The 20,618-nt window shown below is 56.4% G+C and overlaps 2 protein-coding genes across 7 annotated transcripts in view; one reads left to right on the plus strand and one right to left on the minus strand.

The window, feature by feature from the left end:
• USP42 (ubiquitin specific peptidase 42) overlaps positions 1–10,039 on the plus strand; it is a 55,869-nt gene extending 45,830 nt beyond the window's left edge. For all 4 annotated transcript variants that reach the window (XM_061402191.1, XM_061402190.1, XM_061402189.1 and 1 more), the window contains 6 exons: positions 1,366–2,082; positions 2,214–2,308; positions 3,858–5,327; positions 6,555–6,856; positions 9,069–9,112; positions 9,927–10,039. In XM_061402191.1, coding sequence (XP_061258175.1) covers positions 1,366–2,082; positions 2,214–2,308; positions 3,858–5,327; positions 6,555–6,856; positions 9,069–9,076 — 2,592 coding nt within the window. In that variant the 3' untranslated portion in view covers positions 9,077–9,112; positions 9,927–10,039. The remainder of the gene's footprint in view (positions 1–1,365; positions 2,083–2,213; positions 2,309–3,857; positions 5,328–6,554; positions 6,857–9,068; positions 9,113–9,926) is intronic.
• Positions 10,040–11,139: 1,100 nt separating this feature from the next.
• The window catches only part of CYTH3 (cytohesin 3), a 68,473-nt gene continuing 58,994 nt past the window's right edge, over positions 11,140–20,618 (minus strand). For all 3 annotated transcript variants that reach the window (XM_061402195.1, XM_061402194.1, XM_061402193.1), the window contains exons 6-13: positions 20,331–20,411; positions 19,443–19,555; positions 19,210–19,358; positions 18,644–18,755; positions 14,801–14,877; positions 14,647–14,718; positions 14,414–14,568; positions 11,140–14,135 (exon numbers count right to left, since the gene is read on the minus strand). In XM_061402195.1, the coding sequence (XP_061258179.1) occupies positions 14,063–14,135; positions 14,414–14,568; positions 14,647–14,718; positions 14,801–14,877; positions 18,644–18,755; positions 19,210–19,358; positions 19,443–19,555; positions 20,331–20,411 (832 nt within the window). In that variant the 3' untranslated portion in view covers positions 11,140–14,062. The remainder of the gene's footprint in view (positions 14,136–14,413; positions 14,569–14,646; positions 14,719–14,800; positions 14,878–18,643; positions 18,756–19,209; positions 19,359–19,442; positions 19,556–20,330; positions 20,412–20,618) is intronic.

Below are 20,618 nucleotides of genomic sequence, written 5' to 3' on the forward strand. Positions count from 1 at the left end.
GTGTGACGTTTTCTGCCTGCTGTCTGGCTGGGCCCTATCACACCCCTGAGGGCTGCTCAGAGCGAGCAGAGGGTATGCTCTCTGGTTCCTGTGACATCAGCGTCCTCAGTGGAGGCCTGGCTTTTGCTTGACGTAAATGTTGAGACCGCAGACGTGTTGACATAGCTTGTACACACCGTGGAATAATCCTGCCACCTGTGCCATGGTGTCATAACAGCCTTTCAGTTTGACAGGGAGCCACAGCCTCAGTGCTGTAGGGAGCTGGCCAGGCAGCAGGTCCTGTGCTGGGCTCGGCCTGAGTGACGTGGGACAGGCCAACTGCAGAGCATCTGTCCTGTGTGGAAGGGCGGCTGCTGCTGCTGATTTGTCAGGAAATGTTTTTGCTTAACTATGAAGCCTTCCCTTGTAGCTCAGTTGGTACAGAATCTGCCTGCAGTACAGGAGACCTGGGTTCGATCCCTGGGTTGGGAAGATCCCCTGGAGAAGGAAATGGCAACCCACTCCAGTATCCTTGCCTGGAAAATCTCATGGACAGAGGAGCCTGGTGGGCTGCAGTCCATGGGGTCTCAAAGAGTTGGGTACAAATGAGCGGCTAAGACTTCCAGTGTGAAAGTGAGTCACTCAGTCGTGTTTGACTCTTTGAGACCCCATGGGCTATACAGTCCATGGAATTCTCCAGGCCAGAATGCTGGAGTGGGTAGCCTTTCCCTTCTCCATAGGCTCTTCCCAACCCAGGGATTGAACCCAGGTCTCCCACACTGTAAGCAGATGCTTTATCAGCTGAGCCATTATCCAGTGGTAAGTTAGCAACTAATTCAGATACTTAAGAAAACATTTTGAAGGCCAAAGTTCCTCTATGAGGCAGAATTCACCCATGACCACCGGTGTGCAATTTCTGGGTTTTAGCAGCAAAAGCTGGGATGTGGAGCGAAATAACTACTTGAGTAAGGGTGGGAGGTCAAAGAGGCAGGGATGGCTAAGCGAGCGTGTCCGTCCACATGACTGTCGCCGCATTCCTGGGGCCCTGGGAAGTCCCCAGGGCTGGCCTCCTCCTGCCTGAACTGCCAGGGGCTCCCAGAACCACGAAGGAGAACCTGTGTGACGCCATGCCCAGGAGGACCTGCTGCTTTCTGCCAGAGCAGTTGTTCTCCGACAAAAGCCATTGTCCCTGTTTACCAGAAATGAACTCCCAGAAAACTGGGGCCTGTGAAAGGTCCGGGGCGGACAGGCCCGCGTGAGAGGGCGGTGTTGCTCATTCCTCGTAGAGAGAGAAAAGAGGGCCGGAGTGGGAAAGGCCCGCCGCCTGAGGTCTTGAGTCTGGTGGTTTCTGGAGCTCTCACCTGACTGTGGTCTGCTTGTCCCCAGAACCCCCCTCACCTGAACGGGACGGGACCACTGAAGGAGACGCCGAGCAGCCCCATGTCAGGCCCCAGCGGGAACTCCAGCGTCAGCAGGACTGGTCCTGTGAGCGCCTCCCCGTCTGTTCAGAACTGGTCAGTTAACAGGCCCTCAGTTATTCCAGAACACCCCAAGAAACAGAAAATCACGATCAGTATTCACAACAAGTTACCTGTGCGCCAAGGTCAGTCTCAGTCTAACCTTCACAGCAATTCTTTGGAGCACCCCAACAAGCCCGCCCCCTCTTCTACCATTACCACTTCTTCTGCAATACAGTCTACCTCGAGTGCCCCCACGCCGCCCGCCTCTAGTAAGGTCCCAAAGCAGATGGCCCCGAGGGAGGCCTGCTCCAGGCCCATGATGAACGGCAGGCCCAGGCTGAGCGCTGGCGTGCTGGTCCCCTACGGCGCCGAGTCCTCCGAGGAGTCTGACGAGGAGGCCAAGGGCCTCGGCCAGGAGAACGGCCGCGGGCTGACCGAGAGCGCGTGCTCCCCTGCTCTGGACGCTGAAGACGGCGACGCCTCCCCGCACGAGCTCCAAGAACCTGTGGCTCTAAATGGTGCTACTGGTCTGGACAGCGACCCGACGGAAAACGGCCTGCCCTCGGACGGGGCCCCTTGCCCAGGCCAGCCCGCGCTGCACTCAGAACACCCCTTTCCCAAGGCAAACGGCCTCCCTGGGAAGGTGAGCGGCTGCGGGGTGGCGGGCAGGCGGGCTTCCCTTCTGCCCTCGTGTCCAGCGGGTCACATGGCTGGGTTACAGGAGGCAGAGGCGTGGCACTCACTGCTGAAAAACATCTTTTTTTTCTATTCTAGTTGATGCCTGCTCCTTTGCCACCTCTTCCAGAAGACAAAATCTTAGAGACCTTCAAACTCGGCAGCAAAGCCAAAGGCTCGGCAGAGGAGACTAGGTAAGACGGCTGTCCCAGGGCAGCAGGATGTGGGACCAGGGTGCATCCGCTCGCAGAAGGCCTGGAATGAGCCTTCTTGAATAATCATCTGTAGAACTCGTTGATTTTCCTGGTGGGAAAGTCAGGTAAACAGTTATCGGGGCCTGTTAGTCCAGCGCCCACCTCCTCTCCCGCAGAGCCTCCCCCTGCCGGGGCCTTGTTGGTACATGTCTGACCAGCCAGCACGTCCCACTCAGCGCCCCCAACAGGCGCCCGAGGGTGTGCAGGGGGGCTGGGCAGGGAGTCTTGCTCTGTTCAGGAGCAAAGGCTTTGTTATGCTCTCTCTAGAGCTCTGAGATTAAATTAAGGGTCAGTGTGGTGTGTCTCCATGCTTAAAAAACACACGTCAGTGTCTTGACCTTAGCGTACATAACGTGATGGGAGTAAAGGCAGGGTCGTGAGGCGGCAGCTGCGATCACCAGAGGGACAGCCCGGGAGCTGGCACCTCATGTCAGTGCCGTGACGGCCTCCTGGAGGACAGCTCTCGGCCAAGGTGTGACTGTCTTTAGCTGGACACCTGGGGGTGTCTGTGAAGCAGCCAGTAACAGAGCTGAAGTTTTCTCCACATGGACCTCAGGCTGTGGGCGCCTGGCTTGTTCTGCAGAACTGCCTGCCTCAGCCCCTCCCTACTGGTGCTGTGGTCTCCCCCATCACAGGGACAACCCCCATGTACCCCATGTCAGAAGGGCCCTTGCGGGGAACATGCCCTCAGCAAGAATCCCAGTCAGGAATGTTCCCAGTCGAGCCTAAAAAGGGGGCAGCCTGAGCACTCAGTCCCTGGCACCACGGCTGTCTTCGTCTCTCCCCTCATCTGGTTCAGCTTGTCTTCAGATGGAACGTGCGTGAGCAGAACAGATGACCTGTGATGGTCACACCCCAGCCACGTGCGCCCCAGCCATGCGCACCCCAGCTGCACGTGCGACCTTGAACCTCTGTAGTGACCTCGCGTGTCTTCTCTCTCCCAGACCAAAAAGGGGGCCCGCTTTAGGGTTTTTCTTGTTTTCTGGCAGCTTTCCTTAACTTGAGGAGTCCGTCAAAAGCATAGCAGAATTCGTTTACTGCAGCAGTGATTCCTCAGTTTATTGGCAATTCAGGGAGCTCTTGGCTCTGTTGGGAGGTAACTACTCTGCCTCTGAGGCTCCAGGAAAATTCGGAGAAAAGGGATCCAGAGAAAAAGTAAGCGCCCTGTCATTATTTGACTTTTTTGATGGTCTGGACTTAGTTACTGAGAAGAATTAGAAAAATATTTGAAAACCAGAGGCACTTAGAATTGCAGAGTTATTAGTGAAAAATGAAGTAGGCTTGATAGAAATTTTTACATTTATGTACAATGAGAAAACTTGAAGTTTCCAAAAATGATAAGCCCAGTTTTAGGTTTCAGCCAGATACAGTAAAGCCATAAAATATTTAGTAAATAAATGAAGTGTTTGTCCCTGTAGCCCATTGACAAAAACCCAGAGAGCAAATGAGTAAATGACCCCTGTCCTTCTCTGTCTCTGCGGGGCTGCAGGACACCTGGCTCAGAGGAGAGGCCTCTGGAGCATCCGGAGGCGGAGCTGGAGGCTGGCCGCTCCCCTCCCGGTGATGCCCGGGACAACCTGGAGTCTGTCTCGAATCTCAGCAGCAAATTCAAGAAGGCTTCGCCGCCCTCGGACCCCAGCATCAAACCTACCAAAGAAGAAGTCTCTGAACGTGTTTCGGCAGAACCTGAGGAGGCTGTACCGAGTGCCAGCACCTTTTGTAACCCCGACAAGGACGCCCTCGGGGACGATCAGCTTTTGGCACCCTGTGACCCTGGGAATTTAACAGACGATCAGAGCAAACCGTCCCCGGACGTGGGAGGGACGTTACCAGAGCGGCCCCAGGACCCGGTGGCCGCGGAAGCCGCAGGGAGGCTGAGCCCAGGTCCCTCTGTGCCTTCTGAGGGTGACCATGAGCCCGAGCCCTTGGGTCACAGCGGTCGGGACAGAGGCTCGGATGCGGAGGGTCCCTCTAAGAGCACGGGGGTGTCCACAGATGAGGCGCCTTCTGCGCAGCTAGACACGACCACAGAAAACCGTCCTGAGGGGCCCCCCGAGCGCAGCAGCAGTGAGAGAGGGGAAGACAGTAAGGCCGGGCAGAAGGCCCCGGAGCCGTGTCTGGTCCAGGAGAAGGTCAGCAGCCTGAGAAAGGTCGACCGAGGACATTACCGCAGCCGAAGGGACCGCTCGTCCAGTGGCGAGCATGCACGGGAGAGCCGGAGCAGGACCGAGGTGCAGCATCGGCGGAAGCGGCCCCACCGGGAGCACGAGCGGCCGCGGCCTGAGCGGCCCCGGCCGGAGCCCTGCGCCCTGGCCCCGCAGCCCCCCTGCCCCAGCTCCCTGGCCAGGTCAGGCCACCACCACTCCCGGAGCAGGGGCGCCCCTGACCAGGAGTGGGGCCGCTACCACCACGCCGAGGGCGACCATGCCTGGACCCGGGAGAAGTACTACCCGGACAGGCTGCGCTGGGAGCGCTGCCGGTACCATCACGACAGGTCCCCCCTGTATCCCAGCCGGGAGCCCCGGGACTGGCGGCCCTTCCACGCCGAGCGAGAGTACGAGCGGGCCGGGCCCTATGGCGGCCGGCCTTACAAGGACCACTACAGAGGCCGCAAGGGCTACGAGCTGGTGGCCAAAGAGAGGGACCGGCACCGCTTCAGCAGCCCCCGGGCGGGCATGGCCCACGCGCCCCCTCCACACCCTGCCGCCAAGTACACCCACGACAGGCTCAGCTTCGGGGCTGAAGACGGCAGCTGCGACCTGGCCGCACGGTTTCACGAACATGACAACATTAAGTCACGGAAACGGAGATACGATAGCCTCGAGAATGAGAGTCACGTAGAAAAGAAAGCCTGGAGAAGCTTACAGAAGGACCCTGTAGAGGAGCCCAAAGTGAAGAAGCACAAAAAGTCGAAGAAGAAGAAGAAATCCAAAGACAAACACCGGGACCGAGACTCCAGGTGAGGGGCGGCTATGCGTGGGGGGCGCGCCCTCCACACCCAGCCTGGGGATGGGTGAGGGCTGTGTCGTGCGTAGCTTTCATCTCGGTGGGTTTGGGACTGCCCTGTTTTTATCGATTCCTTAGCTCTGTTTTAAGCTGTATCTTATTACGCGGTTTTATAAAACACCTAAAAACTTGGTCTTTCAAGATGTTGCTGCGTTCAGTTGGTGCTTTGTAACAGTACACGTGCAGCATTCGGGAGGTTAAAGCTTGGGATTCTCCGACTTCACGGTGGTGGTGGTGGTTAGTTGCTCAGTTGTGTCCGACTCTTTGCGACCCCATGGACTGCAGCACTCCAGGCTTCCCTGTCCTTCACCATCTCCCAGAGTTTGCTCAAGCCCATGTCCATTGAGTCTGTGATGCCATCCAGCCATCTCATCCTCTGTCGTCTCCTCCTCCTCCTGCCCTCAATCTTTCCCAGCATCAGGGTCTTTTCCAATGAGTCTGCTCCTCACATCAGGTGGCCAAAGTATTGGAGCTACAGCTTTAGTATCAGTCTTTCCAAAGAACATTCAGGGTTGATTTTCTTTAGGATTGAGTGTTAACCTATTTATTCACAGATGTAGTTATAGTTCTATGTCTGTTGATAATCTCCAACAAACTGTCCAATGAGATTTCAAACTGAGTTTCCATTTCTCAGTTTGAAATCTCATTGGGAAGTTTGTTCTCGTATTTTTTAAAAGCTAAATTGGTCAGCAGTTTTCTGGAAAATGACTTCTCCGTGATGACAGGACTGAGCACAAACACAGTTACTATACACTGGTGTCTCTTAAGATCGAAACCCTGGGAAGAGATTACCAGAAGCCACAGGTGAAGAGTGGTTACTTGAAGGAAAAGGAAATCAAACCTCCTTCCTCTGTGTGCCTGACACACCCAGCAAAGATACTTTTTCCTTCAGCCACTAACTAGTTTCAGGATAAGTTGGTGGAGTCCTTTCTTCCTCTGGTGTTTTGGCCAGAGCTCTTCTCCCCAAAGTTGAAGGTTGCGGTGGGGACAGGTTGAAACTGGTGAGTTTATGACCCTGGACTTAAATTATTACAGTGAAAACCGCATGTTTAATTAGGAAAGAGTTTCACTTGTGTGTGTAGTGAAGGTCCACAGAACGGGGTGTGAGTCAGAGAGGACCAGTTCTCCTTGGGGCGGTTTGCTTTCCTGGTGGTCCTAGTCCTGGCTTTGTCTTCGACAGGCATCAGCAGGATTCAGACCTTTCCGTAGCGCACTCTGACGCTGACCTCCACAGACACAAGAAGAAGAAGAAGAAAAAGAAGAGACACTCGAGGAGATCAGAGGACTTTGGGCGAGATTCAGAACCGCGCTTGCCCAAGGCAGCCAGCTGTGAGACTGTGGACCATTTCCGGAAAGCCGAGGGCGCCTTCCCCCTCGCAGACGGCCTGCCGCTGGAGGGCGCGGCACCCTTCTGTGAGAAAACCAAACACTTCAGGATGGAGAGCCGGGAGGTCAGGTGTCGTCTGTCCCAGTGCGACCAGGGTAAGGGGGCGCGCTGGGAGAGCGGCAGTGGTGAGGGGCGCGCTGGGAGTGGTGGCCTTAGGCGCCCTTCCCTTGGGGAGAGGCGGTCGCTCGGGGGAGGAGCCTCACAGGGCGGAGCAGCTGTCAGTCTCGCTGAGCCCCGCCTCACGTCCTCACCCGGCTCTCGCGAGGCCTCCGCGCGGCCCCTCGAGGCTGGTGGGAAAGCTGAGCGAGGTAGAGCCAGGAGCCTGTGCAGTGTGTGGCTCTGGGCGTCTGATTGGGGACAGAACTGTTCATACGCCATGTTTGACAGAAGTGTTGTGGTACCTCCTTTCTCTCCCGGGTCCTGAACCTCTGCCCGTTGTGAGGAGACCCTGGAAGTCTGTCTGGTGACCGGTGCGCAGGCATCACGCCTCGGGCCCGGGTCTCGGGCACTGGCTCCCGGTGGGGTTCCCAGGTGACCGCAGGCTGCCGGGCGCTGGGATTCTTGTCTGCCCTGCAGAGCTTGGCCCACTTGTAACTTCCTAGTCTCTCCTGCTCTGACCGCTCTGGAGGCAGCCCTTCTGGCTTTCTCAGGTGTTCCCCTGACCTTCGACCCTAGAAGGAGTGCTGAGCCTTGCAGGGGGCCGGGCCGAGGGCGAGGCGCCGTCTTCACGTGGCCTACCGGTTGGGAAGGATTGGACGTTTTTAAATGGTTGCTGCTGCTGCTAAGTCACTTCAGTCGTGTCCGACTCTGTGCGACCCCATAGACGGCCGCCCACCAGGCTCCGCCGTCCCTGGGATTCTCCAGACAAGAACACTGGAGTGGGTTGCCATTTCCTTCTCCAATGCGTGGAAGTGAAAAGTGAAAGGGAAGTCGCTCAGTCGTGTCCGACATTTCACGACACCATGGACTGCAGACCACCAGGCTCCTCTGCCCATGGGATTTTCCAGTCAAGAGTACTGGAGTGGGGTGCCATTGCCTTCTCCTTTAAATGGTTGGAAGAGTCCAAAGAAGACTTTCATTTCACATGAAAATTGTGTGAAATTGATGTGTCAGTAAAGCTGCGCTGCAGCCCAGGCCCCGTCCGTGGCCCTGCGGAGCTGGCGGAGCCCGGCCTGGGCCTTCCATGCTTACCCCCCACCCACCCCGACCCCCGAGGTGCCCCCTTGTGACCCTGCCTGCCGTCCGGGAGCCCCAGAGGCCATGGGTTCTCTACCGTGTCCTGGACCCAGGGAGGAGTCATGCTGGTTCGGGGAGGACCCCCTCCAATGGCCCACAGTCACGTGATGGTTGGTGGAGGAGGGACAGATGGCCGCACAGCGCACTGGCGTTTGGGAGAAGCAGAGATCATGAGAGGTGGGGTGTTTGGGGAGGGGTGGATGCCGGGGGTGCTTGGAGCAAATGAGAAGACTCGTGGGGCCGTTAGGAAAGGGAAGCTATGTGTCCTTTGCTCTGTTTGTTAAGATGGCAACAGTGTGCATTTCCACCTTGGTTTCCACAAACATTTCCGCAGTTTGGGGCAGGGTCTGGGTGAGATGAGTCCCTTCTGACTGCGTGGGGTGAAGTGGTCCGGGCAGGTCCTCGGGAATTCTGCCTGTCTGCCTGAATCTTCCCCTTCAGGCTGCAGGTCTGTGGTGAGGAACACAGCCAGAGGCCGCCAGCCCACCATGGGCGTGGCTCACCCACAGAGCTGGCTCAGGGGACAGTAGGTGGCACGCGAAGCCCAGTAGTGGACATGTGGTGGCCCACATGCAGGTCTCCAGGGGCTGCAGGCGGGGGGACCCTTTCCTGTCTTCGATCTGATGGCATCTGATGACGCTTGGACGCCCATACTGTCCTGACCTCCCAGCAAGGGCCACCCCCGAGGGCCCAGGCCCAGCACCACTGTCAGCTTTCAGAGGACGGACCTCTTTGCCTGCCTGCCTGTGCTGGCGCCTTGACCACTCTCCTTTCCTCCAGACTCCTGTTCTGTGGCATCATCAAGCTCTGGAGGTCTTTGACCCAACGTTGAAATGCTGATTGGTTTGCTGGGATCAGATTGGGCTGTTCCCACGGGGACGTGGCCCTCAAGTCACCATGTAAAAGCGTTTTCAGTGAAACCCTTGGAAGCACAGCTCGTGTAGGACTGACTTCAGGCAACAAACCTGTTTGAGAACTGCTTCTAAGTTAATAATGTGATACGCACAGAGCACAGGCACTAAAATTTTTGCAAAAACATTATTAAAATGTTTCCTAACCTTTGCTTTCTAGGTGATTGAAAACTTGGCCTCAAAACAAAAACTTCACTAGTTATGGTGAGCTCTTTTCCTCTCTGCATGTTTGTCCTGACCGTCTGTGGAGCCGCTGAGGGGCCTGAGGAGGGAGCTTGGGGCTGCAGGGGAGCAGGTGGGGAGTCAGCCCTTGAGGGGGGTGAGGTTCAGGCCCTTAGACACGTTCTCCCTCGCTGTAGAAAACGAGGGCAGGTCAGAAGCTTAAGTCATTTGAAAGATGGAGAAGTCATTTCTTCACACAGCCCTACCTGAGGGCCTGAGGGAGGGGGCCCTTCCCAAGACCCCTGTCCTTGAGCTTTGGGTGCCCCGCTCCTCCCCACCCTGCACTTGTTTCAGACAGTAAGGGCTTGGCTTGATCTGAATGAGGTTTGGGTGCTTTTTTACAGCAAATCAAAGCCTCTAGCCTCATCTCCAGGCCTGGTGCTCAGTGGCCCCGGTGGGGGTGGGGGTGGGGAGTGGTCATGGGGAACGGGGAGGGACTTTCGTCCAAATGTGTGACTTCTCAGCGAGGTGAGGCTTGAGTGAACTGTCTACAGAGGACCACCGTGCGGTCAGTGAACACTTAGCGAGTCCTCAAGGGGAAAGCCCTGAGGCCCGTTAAGGAATTCGCAGACTTTCTTCCTAGGGCTGCGGCTCCGAGTGCCCAGCAGAGGGCGCCCTCCCCGCTGGCCTCCCAGCTACTGCCTGCAGGGAGGCCAGGGGGCTTTCCTAGAGACTTGGGGCACCTGCAAAGGGGCGGGAGGACGGGAATGGAAGAGACAGCCCACCTGGGCTCACCAGGCCCTGGGTTCCACTTCCTGCCTCTGGACCACTGACGCGGCTGCCTCTTGTCTTTCAGATTCACCGTGTTCAACAGAAGCCATCCCCAACCCAGCTTAAATTATAAATAGAGAAAATAACTTTGTTCAAATCTGCGTGGTGCTTCTTTAGTAAATACTGTACAGATTTTACCATGGAGGACTTTTTTTTTTAGTTTTTACCTTTTCTTAATTACCCTTATTCCAAACGGATGAACACTTTCTACAACTGCTGACCATTGTAAAATACTGTGTATATAAATCACATTGAAAATAACGCCCTGGACTAGAACATCTCAAATGCTGCTTAATCACAGACTCAGGTTGACCACTCGTATTCCATGCAATGCTCCTCCAAGGTAGACATCCGGTGCAAGGCCAACCGGGAAACCGTGGGATTATTAAAAGTACAAACTGACAGCGTGTATATTTAATTTAAAGACGTATTTAAAGATTCACAAGCTCTCGACCAGACTTTTGAGAGCAGCCTGTTTTCTGTAATGTCTGATACTAGAAACTAATTTGCTTCATATTTTAGTTGTATTCAAGATTTGAAGATGTATTTTATAGACAAGTTCTGTTTTTGAACTTTGTGGAACTATTCCAATCAATTTACCAGTTATGATGAGTATTTACATTATGAATGTATAATCCAAACATTATTTGTAAGGCCTACAGTATGTTTTTATTACATAACACTTTTTTATACAGTGTCTCGTCTTGACTATGATATTGGAGTCTGAGTTGTCAGCTTGGTCCCTTAAAGTTTCTAGTTACAGACAAAATCATACTGTGATTTTATTTTTAATATGGATATGCTATCAAACTGTGATACACTTATAATTCACTGGTCCTGCATCAGGAGACGGAGTGGGGAAAACTGTATTTAATACAGTTTGTATCTGAATAATCTGTATGGTTTATACAGTTTGTGTTGTTCAGAGATGTCTAAAGTTTGATCTTTGTTTTTTTAAAGATTAAAAAAGCACTTGCCCCACTGTAAATATACAGCATGTAAAATTTATATAGTATATAAATGGCAGCAAATTAAACCTTTTGTGTCTTATTTTTTTTACTGCTGTTTCCGCATGTGCTTGCAGACACTTCTCACCGACTTCTTTCTCTGCATTTACTTTCTTAAAAACTTCTAAAGCTCCAGCCATGGGCTCTCAGCCCCGCTGGTGAGAGAGAGTCCAGTGTGGGCTGCTTCACCCAACAATCCCCCCGTTTTAAAGAACCCAGCTGTAAGCAATCTTATTTTAACAATGTGTTTTTATTTAATGAACACAGTATTTGTCATTTGACAGCCATACACTCTCCAGGCTTACCATTCACTTTACAACAAAATTATCAATAGATAAAGGATATTTCTTCATGCACATTGTAGGAGTATATACATTGTAACAAACACTCCAGAAGTCAACATATATGTACATTATTTACATATTAACTATTTACCGTAAATAGAAATGTTTTCTAAGAAAAAATAAAACGAGAAATCACAATGTGTGGTTTCTGGTCTACAACAGACCTAACTTCTCAGCAAAGCACATCTATGTAGATATATGCATTTTAGCTTGAAAAATATGCATTGCTTTATATGCAGCATTAAATGCTGCTTCATCTATAAATAGCTCCTATTTGGACTTCGTTTGGTACCACATTAAACTGCTCAAGGATGCTGTGATCCTGAGGACACCCGCCTGTCTGGGCCCAGGGTTGTCCACTTAAACCCCCATGTCAATGGGGGCGAGTGGGGCTGTGGAAGCCATGCCTCCCACCCAGCAGACCTTCCCTGCCTCCAGCCCTCTGTCGCTGGAGGGAAGCTCTTTGGCCAGAGTTGGGACAAGGCGAGTAATTCAAGCACTGAGTGCAGACGGGAGGGTGGCAGGGGGGCGAACAGGATCACACTGAGATCCAGGTAACCAGGCCCGCCAGCCACAGACCTGTCCCCGCACAGCCCTGACCCAGCGGGGCTTCTGGACCAGGCCATCTGAGGGCTTAGTGGGGGAGGACACCTTAAGCCTGTCAGGTTAATACTGTCACGACAAAACCTGGAATTCCATGACTTCACGTAACACTTCTAGGGCAAGGGACAGATCCTGAGCACCACGGCCTTCTGCATCATCCCAGGCAAACAGCCGTCCGGTGAGGCTCCTTCACAAGTGGTCAGAGAAAATTTCTTACAGAAGTTTCCTGCTCACTTCTCTCAACCCCACCCTGATGCAAACCCAAAAGACAAAGTCCTGATCCCCAGGGTCCTACCTGGATCAAACAAAGGAGAGAGAGATCGGTTGTCCCACGCGTAATACTGATGGAGCTGGCACCCCAGGCAGCCCAGGAGCGTGGCTGGCCCGAGGGGAGGGCGCTGCCGGTTGTTGTCAGCAGTGTTTGGTCGGGTGGTCTGGGCAGCGTCTTTTCATGGAAGACTGGGGCCAGAGTTGCATATATGCCAGTCAGGCGTTTTCAGGAATGCTGACTTGCCTATCTCAGAACTAGAGGTTTGAATCTGAGGTATCGGTACAGTAGCAAAGCCTAAATGCTTGGGAATGAACCAAAACAGTCAGTTTGATGCCTGGTGGAGGGTCCTGGGCGTGGCCCCCTTTGCAGTCTAGTGTGACTTTAAGCTGCACGAGGCTGGGAGCCAACAGCCATTCCGTCTCAGCATCGAGGCAACTCCCAGGAAACGTTTTCTCTGTTTCACCTCTCCATGCATAGGCTGAGGTGGTCTTTCTTGAACTTGGCCTTTGCACAGGAGAGGTGATGACCTCTCAGGCGTACAGACTGAACAAGGTGGGTGTCTTCGCAGTAGGGCAGGGAAAGAGGTCCCCCAGGGAAGGGACCCTCCACCGAAACAGCCCATGTGGGCGAGGGGGTCCTACATATAATGTGCGGGGGTCCTGGTGGTGGAAATGAAACTTAAAAGGCATGTCACTGGCCCGGCCCTGAATGCCCCACCTGTGCACCCTTGGGCCATCTCTGTGGCATGATGGGCCCAGCTCCTCACTGCACGCTTGAGCACCTCTCCTTCAGCCAGCGGCACCTGACAACCTCCTGGTCAGGGATCTTCTCCAGTCTGACCACCAGTGCATATTTGGGGTTTTAAACTATTTACAAAAAAAAAAGCCTAAGTGCTATACACCTTCATCCCCCAGCCTGCTCTTCCCCTTCCTGTAATAGATCAAATCTCTCAAAACACAGCGGAAGATTATCTCTTGTTCCTTATATGTCTACACATTACATTAACATATCTGATCATTATAAGTATTCGTTTGGCCAACAGGCCTTAAGTAGTGAAGACAGGGGTCGCAGCTGGCCTGAACCATGTGTCTGGTTGGACCACGTGACACTGCTGTTTGTGGGTATCAGAAACGGGTCAAATGTGAGCAGTTTCATGTGGTTCAATACATACACTGTCCGTCCTAGGATTCAGCAGTTACAGGATAAACACCCCAAACCAAAATTTATGATTTGTGTCTTTAGAAAAGTTATCTGTGGGGCCACAAAGACTGAGCTGGATGACTCACAAGACTGGACCCCTGGAACCCTACCCTGCCCAGTGCGTGTCCTCAAGGACACGGGCGTCTCCCTCCACCAGGGGGCGCCCTCGGGTTCCCCTTGAGCACGGCACCCAACTCCCCAGTTGCTGCATGTGTGTGTATATGTAACTTGTTCTCAGTGCACAGTATATACGTGTGTCCAGAAGTTAAATTTATAGCTGCCATTCTAAAAATACTACTGTTAGAAAGTGTCTTTCATTATAATTTCAGAATATAAAAAGGCGTATAAAAGCTATAATCCTATATATCTGAGAAAAAAACTCAATAAAAAAGTGGTAGCTTTTCCTTTCCTGTTATGACACAAAACAGCGGCTTCCAGAACGGCCAACACCGCCACTGCCACCAAGGAGCACGTGGGGCCCCTTGTCTGCCCGCGGATATTCAAGGCTGGACCACCAGGCACAGCTGCAGGCCGGGACTTCGAGAAGGATGTCCTCGGAGCCGGGAGGGCGGCGGGGGGAAGGGGTGACGTGAGGCCTCTTGAGATCAGCAGGGGCTGCTGTCCCGGCAGAGACAGGGCAGGCCGTCGGGGTGGTCCAGGGTGTCGCGGGGAGCCCCCAGTCACTCTGCTGTGGGGTTTCAGTTTACTTTTACCTGCTGCTCAGACCAGGAAAGCTCTATTTCTTATTGGCAATCCTCCTTTTCCTCGTGGCCAACATGTCATAGAAAGGATCCCTGCTGATACTCGCTCTGGGAGAGAGAGTTAAAAAAAACTGGGTTAGGATGGGAGGGGCAGTCCTACACACAAGGCCCCGTCAAGAGCACCCCTCGCCCCAGGCCCCGCCCCTCTGGCACAACAGCCCCACCCACCACGCAGGCCCCGCCCCTCTGACAGCCCCAGCTCGGGCCTTACCCGGCCCGACACGCCCACAGACTAGAGTCCGCCCCTCCTGGCTTACCAAGCGCACAAAGCCCGCCCCCTGACACGCCCCACAGCCCAGGCCCCGCCCCGGTGGGCCCGGGCGCACCTGATGGACTTCATCCACTCCTCCTTCTCCTCCGGGCTGGGCGCCGAGATGCGGTATACCACGTGGTTGCCCTCCACTACCCGGCCGTCCGCCTCTGTCTTACAGGCTTTGATGACCTGCCCTTTGTGGCTGGGGTTGTACAGCTCGAAACAGTTCTGGTGGAGACAGATAGGGCTGTCACCAGGCGCCGGGGGAGCGGGAGGGAAGGACGGGTGGCAGGGAAGCCAGCTTACGGGTTTCCGTGGGTCCTCCACCTCCCTGATGCTCAGGTTCTCCAGCGGGATGATCCCCCGGGGCTCCTTATCCTGCGGGACAAAGCGCTCAGCCAGCCTCCCCCACACCCGCCGAGGGTCCCGCGACCTGGAGGACCCCCAGCCCTGCGCTTACCGTCGTGTATTCAAAGTAATAGAGGCAGTTGTCGGTGAGGATGAACCAGCGCCGCTTCCAGGTCTTCACGCGCCCCCCTGAGAGCAGAGGGACCCCGTGAGTCTGGGCAGAGCAAGCCCTACATGAGCTACTGTGCTTTTCAGAAATGCCACTGGGGCTGAGCTGGGTTTTACACTTCCTCCTTCGTGAAAACGTTTCACATTCTGCCCCATGTCCTGGCCACAGTGCGCGGCCTGGCCCGCCTGTGGCTGCCGGGGGGCCCACATGCACCCCCGCCCGCCTGCCGGGCACCCAGATGACCCGAGTGTTCCCCAAGTCTGCTTCCTGGAAGAGTTAGTCGTGATGAATGGCCTTAATTTCCCCACATGGAAATGACAACAGGATGAAGTCAGCGCCGCTGCCGGTCTGTCCAGGACTTAATCCCGTTACGTCAGGGCCGTCATCGCATTACTGAGGACTTGGGGCGGCCCTGGGATCCATCAAAATCGATTATGGCCTCGGCCCAGGGAATTATTAGATTGAATTAATCTCTTAACAAGATCTGGGACACACACGCATGCATACACACACACACACACACACAGAGCTCATCTGCACCTACTCTCCTTAAACTACAGAAGAGAAAATCTTTTACTCTCAAATATTCAGTAGAAACCCACTGGCTTCCACTTCTATTTCTAGTCTCTGCTTCCGACATGAAGTTTAAGAACAAAAGTTGAAAGAGAGAACATGCGCGTGGTGACAGATGGCTGCGATCCACCGGCATGAGGTGAGCAGCGGCTGCCCCGCCCCCTGCTTCCCCGGGTGCAGACAGGTGAGACCCTTGTGGCTGAGGGTCACGGACCTGGTCCCTGAGATTGAGGAGCCAAGACGGGGACATGAAGGCTGTCCGGAAATCAAGGCACAGGGGCTGACATTTGGGGAGACCTGGGGGTAGGAGACACTCGGACACCCGGCTGCAGGGAGGGAGCCCCGCCTGCGGTTTCAGTGCCACTGAGGGGTCCTCGGAGACTGGGACCCTCACCCTTGGGTCACTGACGAGACGTCTGTCCTCATGATGGCCACATGCTGCTGGGCAGGCAGGGCAGGTATGTGGGGCGGCAGCCTCAGTCATGCTGTGAAGAGGGTCCCCAGATTCCCCCGCTCCCCTAATCTCCCTTTCCATCCCCGTCAGAAACATCTGTCCAAATTCCACTGTCCTTGGGGGCCCTCAGACCCTGAGGCCCCTTCATGCCTCCAACCCCCAAGGCCTCCATTCCCTTGAGGTGTGTCTCGAACCATGGGCAGGGCTCTCTGTTCTCCTGGAAGGCCTCTGACTCTTCTGCACCTAGACTCCTGCCCTGCTACACCCAACTTGAGCGGCACGTCTGGAGGAGCCCAAGCCCTGGTCCAGGTCTTGCAACCAGGGGAGCCTCTTGCGCCGGGGGCAGTGGGCATTGAGACAGAGGTGTGTGGTCAGGTGGACCCCTGAGCCTGGCCCAGCCCCAAGCCCCCTTTCAGGGTGGCGGCGGTGACACTCTTGGTCTCTGAGCTCCAGCAGGTTTTGCTGCGGGAGACGGACCAGCTCTGCTCAAGCATGTGTTTGTGGCTGGGCTTCAGGACAAGGGGACACACACACATACACACCCCTGCAGGAAGGAGCCTGGCTGCTCCTGACTAGAATGGATAGAAGCAGCCCTTTTCTCTTTGTAAACGCCTGCTGCCTGCATGGTTGTTAGCAGACACGGGCTCTCGTGCATACCACGCAAGCCTGTTCTCCACGCCAGCTCTGTGCCAACCACACTCCTGTGTTAACACATCTGACTCACTCTCAAAACACAGTGACTACAAAGTATTTACACGACCATCATTAAGCACCACCACCAGGCTCTCTGCTCTGGCGGGGCACCCTGGCCTCCTGAAAGCACGGTCTCCTCTAAGATTAACTTACGACAACCAACCCCCAAGCAAGGTCACGCTAGGACCTCCGGTTCCTAACTTAGCACATGCATGGCCACAGTGCTGGCTTCTCTGCCTGTGTGTGTAGGCTGTTCAGGGGCCCAGGGCTGTGTCCTCACTAAGTACAGGTGTGCACCCGGGCCCAGCCTAACACGGCCTCAGCACCCGCCTCCTGGGTCCCTAGGGGACCGACACCCAGGGACCCTTCGCGGGGTCAGAACCGTAGGCAGGAGTCTGGCGCGCTGACTGGCCGGCCGTGTGCTGGACACCCCGGGGACGCTAACAGCTCTGAGAGCAGAACAGCCCCAGGGGCTGAGGCTCCGGGCTACAGGTGCGACCTGTGCCATCACCAGCTCTGTGGCCCTCAGTCTTAGGTCTGAGGACACAGCGGGGGCTGCGGGAACGGGGGAGTAGCAGGCCCCAGGACCCTGGGACACCCCTGGGCACCAGCCGGCCCTGTGCCTGTTGGTGCTCTGCCGCAACGCTGTGGTCCGGTTATCTGCTCGACCAGATGACAGGATGGAACACAAGCCCTGGTGTCAGACATCTAGTTCAGTCTTTAGAGTCACCCAGCTGGCACTGGGGGCGCCCTGGCTGCCAGGCAGACCTGTGCTGTCACCATCCTGGGGGGGCACTTGCTGGCAACAGAGAACAGGAAGGGCCCAAGTGCAGCTGCTGCTCTTCTGGGCACCTTCCTCATGCCCTCATCCCAGCCCCACAGGCTGGAAGGGATCTCAAAGCCAGGTGTGTCTGGAAGGTCACTCGGGCATTACTCACGGCCATTGCTACGGTTCTGGCTTTTTAGGCCAAGATCCAGAAGTCTTCCGAACCCTGGCACAGCCAGAAAAGGTCAGAGCTAGATCCCCAATCAGGACAGCCGCCCCGCGCTACACACCCTGACGCCGGCCACACTGCCACCAGGCCCATGTTCGTCCTCTCTGGGTTAGACTCAAAGCACCAGCATTCCTGTAGGCCCTGGTGTCTGACACTGTCTGCAGAGTGCCTGCCTCATCTGGCTCATTTCACAGGCTCTAATGTCACCAGGAGGAGGAATCTCAACCCCCACCAGAATGATAACTCCCTATGGATCCCTAAGATGGCCCAGTATATATAAATGCGCTTCTGCTTGTTTGTCAATAGTCAAGAGATTCTTAACACGCTTCTCCCATCCAAATACTAACCAGGCCTGGCCCTGCTTAGCTTCCGAGGTCAGACGAGAGCACCCGCGTTCTAACACACGCGCCTGGACTCTGCACAGGTGGTGCAAACACGCACTGCCTGGTTAGCGGGCTGGGCGGCGGGCGATGCGCTCGGGCCCAAGGACGCGGAGGGGCGAGCTTGTCTCCGCCCGGCATCTCCACGCGCCTCGGTCCCTCACTCCTCGCCCAGCCGCGGAGGGGCGACGCGGCCGCGGCACCTTGCCCTGCGTGGAGGATGAAGTGAGCCCGGCACGTCTGAAGCCACGAGGGCCAGATGGATGGCAAGCAAGTCGGAGCTTCACACGAACCGACAGAGAAGAGAGGAGAGGAGAGGAGAGAGCAGCTGGCAAGGGGCAGGAAGCCGCTGGGTACGTACCTCCTAACGCAGGACAAGCAGGGACAGCCCGTCACAGAACAGAAAGGTGGGAGCCACAGGCAGAAGGAAAACAACAAGAAGGCACATTTAAACCACGCATCGAAAGTCAGCCACACCGAACCAAGAGAGGCGGCGGGCGCCCGGGGGCGGCGCTGCCGCCGGAGCAGACCCCGCGCGGGCGCGCCTGGCCGCTAGGGGGCGCTGTGCGGGGACCTCGGGGAGCCGACGCCTCCGGCCGCGCGGGGAGGCGCTCCGGGCGCCGCGGGGGCTGCGGCGCGGGCGCAGGCAGAGGGGCCACGGCGGGGTCCCGCCCCCGGCGCCGCCGCTCACCCAGCTTCAGGAGCCAGCCCTCCCGGTCGGGGTTGAAGAACGTGTGCGTCAGGTCGTTGCCATCGTCCTCGGGGATCTTGAACGGTTCATTCTTGATGCTCTCGTACAGGTTCTGCGCAGGGAAGGCGGCCGGGGCTCAGGCCAAGCGCCACAAGCCGCCCCGCGAAGCCCCCCAGGGCGTGCCCAGGGCCCCTCTAAAGGCCGTCGACTTGGGCGCAAGGGCAGGGCCTGATGCTCCTGAGCCCAGAGGTGGGGACGGGACGAGGAGGACACGGACCGGTGAAGAGAAACACGGGGCGGGGGGAGGGGGGCGGCTACCTGGGGAGGAGTCGGGGGACATAGGGGTACACGGGGAGAAGGGGCCACGGGGAGGAGGGGGGAACGGGGAGGAGGGGCGCACGGGGAGGAGGGGGGAACGGGGAGAGGGGAGAACAGGGAGGAGGGGCGCACGGGGAGAAGGGGGGAACGGGGAGGAGTGGAGAACGGGGAGGAGGGGCGCACGGGGAGGAGGGCGCACGGGGAGGAGGGGGGCATGGGGAGGAGAGGAGCATGGCGGGGCGGCTCACCCGCAGCAGCTCCTCGGGGAGGTCCCCGCCCTCGTTGATGCCGCGATTCATGGTGACGAAGCGCTCGGCCGTGGGCTTGTCGCGCACGTTGTGGTTGTGGAGGCTGGTGTTGAGCATGATGATGGCGAAGGACAGCACGTAGCACGTGTCTGGGGGGGGTCATTGCCGCGGGCCGTCAGCACAGGCCCAGCCCGGGCGCCCCTGCGCCTCACCCACCCGCCGCGCACACTCACCCGTGGACTGGAAGACACCGGGGTTGCACAGGCAGTAGCGAGCAGCGAAGGCCTCCATCATGCGGTCGATCTTCTGCGCCTCGCCCGGCAGCCTGAAGCTCCAGAGGAACTGCCTGCAGGGGCGAAAACAGGGGGGTGGGTGGGCATCTCCGAGAGCAGAGGCCCTGTCCGGGCGGCCAAAGCGCACTGACCCCCTGGACACCGAGGTGCGCCCGCTGTCTGCGCTCCCTGCCCACCTGCGGGAGCCCCCACGGCTGATGAATTGAACAGGGTCCTTGAGGGCGCACCCCAGGCTCTCCAGGGCTGCCCCTCCCCAAGACACCGTCTTCAAAACGCTTAATTTAAAACTGGACCCACAAGCGCGGCCTTCAGCCAAGGCCAGGGGCTGAGCCCACAGCAAGGCAGCAGCCACCTCAGTCCACAGCTGGGGGAGCAGTCACCAGGAAAGCGGGGGGAGTGGGGGGGAGGTGCTGCGGCAGAGGAGACGGGCTGAGACCAGCACCTACCAACGAGGCTGGGAACACAGGCCAGGGCGGCCTCCCTGGGCACAAAACCCACACCCTCCTCGGCACACGCTAGGCCTCCACGTGGTTAGTGGGCAAAGCCAAATGTGGCGTCAAGTGGGCCCAGGCCTGGCGGCACTGAGACTGCACCCAGAAGTGGGAAGGCGGAGGCACCCACAACTGCCAAAGACCAGGCAAAGAGAGAGAAGGCAAAGCGACAAGGAGCTGAGCCAGAACCTGGGCCACAAGGAGGCAGGAGAGGCCCGTCCCCGTCGTCCCCCCCCCCACCCCGTTTCTCTCTCTGGTAGCTGGAGTTACCCACAGGGTCCCCGCCCAGCCACTCGCCCAACCAGCCTCCCTTCACACGCAGGGGATGAATGCTCACCTTAAGGCTTGTACGAGGTTGAGATCAGCAAACTCGTGGAGTTCCACAAAAGCCTGAAGAACTTTAATGTTAAATTCATCCCTAGGAAAGAAAATGGACTTTACAGCCTCACTGCATGTCATTTCAGTCCTTTTATTAGACATTTCCTAAAGCAAGTGAAAATTATGACCAACCTAGACAGCATATTAAAAAGCAGAGACATTATCCGTCTAGTCAAGGCTATGGTTTTTCCAGTGGTCATATACGGATGTGAGAGTTGGACTATAAAGAAAGCTGAGCGCCAAAGAA

This window comes from Bos javanicus, chromosome 25, assembly GCF_032452875.1.
Source record: "Bos javanicus breed banteng chromosome 25, ARS-OSU_banteng_1.0, whole genome shotgun sequence".
Taxonomy (NCBI): Eukaryota; Metazoa; Chordata; class Mammalia; order Artiodactyla; family Bovidae; genus Bos; species Bos javanicus.